This window comes from Corvus brachyrhynchos, unplaced genomic scaffold (assembly GCF_000691975.1).
Source record: "Corvus brachyrhynchos isolate BGI_N302 unplaced genomic scaffold, ASM69197v1 scaffold10, whole genome shotgun sequence".
Classification (NCBI taxonomy): Eukaryota; Metazoa; Chordata; class Aves; order Passeriformes; family Corvidae; genus Corvus; species Corvus brachyrhynchos.
The window spans coordinates 2,666,794-2,673,178 of record NW_008236180.1 but is presented as its reverse complement, the minus strand read 5'-3'; the positions used below and the strand labels follow the sequence as shown (position 1 = coordinate 2,673,178).

Genomic DNA, 6,385 nt, shown 5'->3' with positions numbered 1-6,385 from the left:
CGAGGATGGGATTTGGGGCACACACAGGGAGGGGAGCTGCGGGGAGAGCAGTGACTGCTTCATGGAGCTGGAGGTTGTCATCCAGGGGTTTAGCCAGATTTTTAGTGCTGGGCTCTCTCTGGATAGCTGCATCACTACCGTGGCCCAGCACTATAAAGAATGTGTTTCTAAGATCCCTCCTGATGGCTTGACATTCTCTGCTCCCCATCCTGATCACTGTGCTGCTCAGGCAGCTCCCCAAAGTCTGCCTACTTCAGACTTGCCTCTTGCCCCTCTGGTGTGCCAGGGTAACACATCCCGGAGCGCTGGCCAGGCTTCCCCCACTGCGGCAGCAGCTCAGCAGCAGCAGCAGCTTTTTTTTGCAGCTGTTGAGAGTCGTGATCATTCTCCAGAGTCCACCAGCAGCTCTGCAGCTCCCTGAGGCCCTTCAGTGTCAGCCTGAAACACTTCATGCTTTTCTCCAGAGTGAGCCCGCAAGCTCTCAGTCCCTGTTAGATCCTGTCTCGTGGTGAAACTGGAGGCCACAGAAACCTCAGAGAATGATAGCGAGGATGAGATTACCCAGAGGACTGAAGAAGGCATCAGGCAATCTTTGAGTGACATTTGCACGGAGGCTGCTGCCAGGCTGTGCCTGACTGAGCTGGCAGTGGTTCAAAAGTCCATGCAGCTGATTGGCACTGGGTACAGTGTACAGATCCTGGAGGATGCCTGCCCTGTGGGCATCTTCCAGGAAGGCCCAAGCAGCTACACTTGCTACTTCAACCAGACCTTCCAGCTGCCCTGCTGGCACATCTTGGCTGTGCTGCTGAATTCAAACAGGAAGCCCTTGCAGAGGGAGATGCTCAGCAGAGCATGGGAGAGGGGATGTGATCATCAGGCTGGATGAGACAGTGCTCATGCCCTCTTGGAAGTCCCAAAGAGGTCCTGGAGCAAGTCTTTGGATATATCCCTGGTGGTGTCCTTCCTCACGGCAGAAATCAGCCAGCTGCCTGCCACAGTAGTGAGGAGTTTGAGCACAGGACTCTGTGGGAGCTGGCTGACAGCTGGATCTGGCCCTACGTTGAGTTGAAGCTCTAGCACTGAGTGGGAGCTGAGCTAGGTGCTTCCACTGTGTCCTGTGTTGCACCTTCATTCCCCTCGGCCTGTCGTTCCCTTGGTGTGCAAGAGGCAGTTTGGGTCCTTGATCTGCTGAGCAAGCGTCACCTCTTGCACAGGGCAGCAGAGGAACTGGATTGGGAGCTCCTGATCCCACGGGAAGGGTAACAGTCACTGACCTGGCTAACAGCTGTGGCCAGGAGCCAGCGCTGGGTGGTGCGATGTGGGAGGTCCTGGTATCATAGAATCTGCTGAGTTGGAAGGGACCCATCAGGATCGGGTCCAACTCCCAGTCCTGTGCAGGACACCACAAAAATCCCACCATGTGCCTGAGAGCATTGTCCAGACATTTCCTGAACTCAGACAGGTTTGGTGCCATGACCACTGCCCAGGGGAGCCTGTTCTAGTGCTCAAACACCCTTTAGGTGAAAAACTTTCTGATATCTGACCTCAATTTCCCCTGACTCAGCTTTATACCATTTCCTCAGGTCGTGTCACTGGTCATGACAGTGAAGAGATCAGTACCTGCCCCTCTGCTTCCTCTCATGAGGATGCTGAAGATGCCAATGAGGTCTTCCCTGAGTTTCCTCTTCTCCAGGATGAACAAACCAAGTTACTTCAAGTGTGTCTCATAAGCTTCCCCTTCACTCCCACCACCATCCTCACGGGCTCCTTTGAACGCTCTCTAATAGCTCAATGTCTTTTTTATATTGTTGTGCCACAACTTCCCCCAGGACTCAAAATGAGGCTGCACAAGTGCAGGGCAGAGCAGGACAATCCCTTCCCTTGTTGTCGATGCTGTGCCTGATGCATCCCAGAACAGGGTTGGCTCTCCCAGCTGCCAAGGGCACTGTTGACTCATACTCAACTTGCCACTGACCAGAACGCCCAGGTCCCTTTCCACAGTGCTGGTCTCCAGTTTCTTGTTCCCCTGTCTATATATACAACCTGGGTTGCCCTGTACCAGGTGCAGAATCTGTCACTTGTTCTTGTTAAACTTCACACAGTTGGTGATTGCCCATCTCTCCAATTTGTCAAGGTCTCAAGGTCCTCAGCAGGGCCTCTCTGCCATTGATGGAGTTGACAGTTCCTCCCAAATTAGTGTTGTCAGCACTAAATATTAGTATATTACTTAGTATCCCTTAAAGTCCTGTGTCCAAATCATTAATGAAGATGTTGAAGAGAATTGGGCCAAGGATGAAGCCCTACGGAACCCCACTGGTGACTGGACACCAGCCTGATGTCACCCCATTCACTATAACTCTTTGTGCCCAAGCTGTGAGCCAGTTGCTCACCCATTGTGCAACAGGGTTATTCAGCTCCAAGCTGGACACTTTGTCTAAAAGAATACTGGGACAGACAGTATCAAAAGCTTTGCTGAAGTCCAAAAACATTACATCTACTGGCTTTCCTTGGTCAACTAGATGTTGTAGAAGGAAATCACTTTTGACAAGCAGGACTTTCCCCTCATGAAGCCATGGTGGCTGTGACTGGTGACTGTGTTCTCCTCCAGGTGTTTCTCAATACATCCCAGAATGATCTTTTCCATTATTTTACTGGGCACTGAAGTGAGACTGTAGCTTCCAGGGTTCTCCTTCTTGCCCTTCTTTGAAATCAGGACAACATTTCCTAGCTTCCAGTCATGGGGGACCTCTCCAGATTCCCAAGACTGCTCAAAAATCATCGAGAGTCTATGTGATGACATCAGTCAGCTCTTTGAAGTTTCTCGAATGAATCCCATAAGGGCCCAAAGATTTGTAGACATCTAGGTATAATAGCATGTGACAAAACTATTTCATCTGTGGCCAGCATCTGCGGATCCTTGCAGCATCCATTTGTGAGGTGTTGTGCAACAAAGCCAATAAATCACCCTTGTGTTGTTTGGGAGCTGAGTCTGTCCCTGTGCCAGCTGCAGCCACCCCTCCCTACCCAGGCGACAGGGCATGGGGAGTCAGGCAGGGCTTTGGGCAGTGCTCCTTGGTCGTGTCTCCTTGGTCCGTGGTGCCCCAGGTGGCAGGAGGTGGCAGCTCCTGAGGGTGGCAATCCCACTGTGCTGCAGCCCGCTGTAGAGCAGGGGTGTTGTTTATCTGGTTGCAGCAGCTGCTCTCAATTCCTCAAGGAAGAGGAACCCGCCCTCGTGTGCGGGGGTCACTGCCGGGCAGATAACACTGCAGGGAGGTGGGGAGCAAAGGCTTCACGCAAGGGTGGGGGAGGGAAAGCAGGCTGGAGTGTAAACTCCCTGGTCCATGGGCGCTGCTCTGGAGTGGGTGAGTTCCCCAGTCCCATCACAGCCAGATGAGCTCCAGCCCCAGCAGCTCCCAGCTTGTTGTTGGGAATGTCAGAGAAGCAGGGAATGTCAGAGACTTTGATCCATTGCTGTGGTTTGGTCACTGTCCATGTTTTCCCCATTTAGCAATTCCTTCATTAACACTTTGGTGTTGATGGAGTTGGCTGTGGCTGCGGGCTGGGGATTTCCTTTGAGCAAGAGTTTTGTAACATGATCTGATACTATCGAGCCTCTGACTAAATATAGCATCCTGTTTCTTTAAAACACCTTTTTGTAAGCGTAGAGCTGCTTGTTTCCCCTTTGGTGGTGCTGTGGAAGAGGCCTGGAAGGCTTTGCCAGCCCCTTCATCTTTCTGGCTCCCGTGGGCACCCCTCTGATTTTCAGAAACCTCTCCCCCCGAGCCTGTTCCTCTGCACAGCTCCCACCCTGCCTCCCCTCCAGCCTGGCATAGGGACTGGAGGATGCTGGCTGCCCCCCCCACCAGCCAGCAGATGAAAGGTCTGGCTGAGGGCACAGAGCCGAGGGCATGGAGCTCCAAGTCAGGATGGCTGGGCCCCGCACCAGGTCACTGTGACTGGCTCTGTGGCCACAGACACGTGCCCAAGCAACGACTGCTGCCAGCGCTGCTCTCTGGGTGCTCCAGTGTCTGACTCGTCCCCCTCCAAGCTGAACACACAGGAAATAACTCATCATTCTCTGGGTAAACATCTTTCCCAAGAGTGAAACTGCCCAGCCGGGATGAGCGTCCAGCTGTAATTTACCTCCACGTGAGTGCTGTGCTGTGCCCTCCCACGCTCCACTCGCCCCAGCACTCGCTCTGATCCACTGACAGTCCCAGTGTAATTCCAGGGCTGGGGACACATCCTGAGCCCCACAGGGCTGTGGCCTGTGCTCCCTTCCTCACTGGTGGGGGAACTGCTCCCACAAGGGGTTGCTGAAGCACAGGGGGGTCTCAGCCCTGCAAGCCTCCTTTCACAGACTCTTGTCTGGAAGCACTTTATTGCTCTCTCTGACCCACATCATACCCCCCTGCCCACGCTCTGGGCATGCCACACCATCAGTGTGGGGAAAATCCCAACCCCACTTTGCCCTGCTCTCATGTCAGCCCTTCAGCAGCACATGCTGGGGCGAGTGGGCAGGGAGAGGCACAAAGCCTGCTGGGCAGCCATCACTGGGTGGCTGTTGATGTGGGGGGCAGCCCAGCAGCACCCTCGATACCTCACTCATGTTGGCAGAAGCTCTTGAGCAGCGGGGGAAGGTCCAGGCCATCGATGGCCAGGCGGTGCACAATGTGTTTCTGGATAACCAGCCGGCACAGCGTCTGCAGGGAAGGAACTGGAAGAGAACAGAGAAAGTAGCTGAGCCGGGCAAGTTGGCAGTGAGGCTGAGCACAGAGGGGTGCAGGAGCTGGCGGAGCTTCTCGGAGGCACTGTGGTTAAAGGCAGTGGTGGGTGAGTTTGTTCTGTGGCATCGTCCTTGCCCTGGGCTCCAATTGGCTGTGCGGGGGCTGGTGCCAGGCTGTTCTGGCAGGGCTGGAAGCTCAAGGGCTCCGGGCAGCAAAACTCTTCCCATTATTAGGAGGAAGGTTGGGAGACAGTTATGTGCCCAAGCTGTGTGTGACTGTGCCTGGTTTGCATTTCTTTCTCTGGTGGCTGTCAAGCAACTCCAGGGGCTCACACACCCATGCTGTGCTTCCTTTCCATCCCACCCCCTTGGTCTGCCTGCACTGGCCCCAGCACCAGGCTGTTGGGTGGGTGCCTGCAGGCTGGGGCTGCTCTGCCTGCAGAGACAATGCCTGCTGTGCCTTTGGGGCAGACCACCGTGAGAACTGTCCCCTTGGGCACCTGCACAGAATCTGCCTGGTTCCTGCTCCTGTGACACAAACCCCATAGGATTTCACTTCCCAGAGCGTCAGGTGGCTCAGCAGTGTGGGTACTGTCTGCTGCAGCCAGCACTCTCCTCAGGTGTTAAACCAGGGAAAATACCAGGTTCCAGCCTTGGGACAGAAGCAGCTGCTCTTGACACCAGCATGTGAAGCAGTGGTTCCCAGTGCCGGGGGCAGCTGATTTTCTGGCTCTAGCTCTTCTTCTGGCTCTGTCTCACCTGATCCATCTCCTGATTTTTCCAGCGTGGTGCTAATTAGCACTCATTATCCTGGTCCCTCCCAGCAAGCCAAGGGACAAGGGATAATGCCCAGGCTCTGATGGCATCACAGGGTGTCTGCGCAGGGAACTCGTGTCTGGGGCACGTGGCAGGTGCGTGGGCGCAGTGTGCTGAGCCGTGGTGGATGTAGGTGGATGTTTTGGTGCCAGGGCAGGATCTTGGTTCTCTCTGGCTGCCATGTGCTGTAGGCAAGGCTGGGCACGGTGAGGCCTCACAGCCGTGGGGCAGCCCCAAACATCCACCCCCATCACTCTCCTTGGGAAGAGTGGCCGGGGGGCTCTGCCTGACTGCTGCTGCCGCTGGGGATCTCTCCCCTGGCCCGGGCACAGCCCCCATGGCAGAGCTTTTGGCAGACACTTCCCATCAGCAGTACTGTGGATCTCTCCTGTGATCCACAAGGACCAGAGGCTTTCCTGTGCCCTCTTACCCCCTGTATCCCTCTGTCCAGTGGCACACTCCAATATTCTCACTGTTGGCGAATATGGGATGACCCCACTAGAGCTCCCCCACTCCTGGCCCACGCAGCACGTGCCGCAAGAAGGAGCATAGGTACCTACAGCCATAATCCACCGGGATGACCCGGACACTCTTGGTGGAGGCAAAGACATCGATGACGGCGTAGAGCGGGCGGGTGGTGGGCAGGCCCCTGGCGCTCGGCCCCATGTCCTCGCCGTTGATGACGATGTGCATGTCGGCAGTGCCGTCAGGCTGCGGGGCATACAGCACCCCGATGCGGCTGCGCCGGGCGGTCGCGGGCAGCACGTTCATCTTGTACAGGTCGTCCAGGATGTGGCTGTAGCGGCCAGGCCGGCTGCGCCCCACCAGCGTGTCACGGGGGAT

General features: G+C 55.6%; 2 protein-coding genes across 2 annotated transcripts in view; one reads left to right on the top strand and one right to left on the bottom strand.

The window, feature by feature from the left end:
• Positions 1-3,648, top strand: part of ZSWIM1 (zinc finger SWIM-type containing 1) — a 5,524-nt gene extending 1,876 nt beyond the window's left edge. The window contains 2 exon segments of the mRNA XM_017735556.1: positions 471-992; positions 995-3,648. Coding sequence (XP_017591045.1) covers positions 471-992; positions 995-1,077 — 605 coding nt within the window. The 3' untranslated portion in view covers positions 1,078-3,648.
• Positions 3,649-4,349: 701 nt separating this feature from the next.
• Positions 4,350-6,385, bottom strand: part of NEURL2 (neuralized E3 ubiquitin protein ligase 2) — a gene marked incomplete at its 5' end in the record, with an annotated part of 2,604 nt that continues 568 nt past the window's right edge. Inside the window, 2 exon segments of the mRNA XM_017735544.1 lie at positions 4,350-4,717; positions 6,103-6,385. The exon segment at positions 6,103-6,385 is cut by the window's right edge and continues 42 nt beyond it. Of these exon segments, the coding sequence (XP_017591033.1) occupies positions 4,602-4,717; positions 6,103-6,385 (399 nt within the window).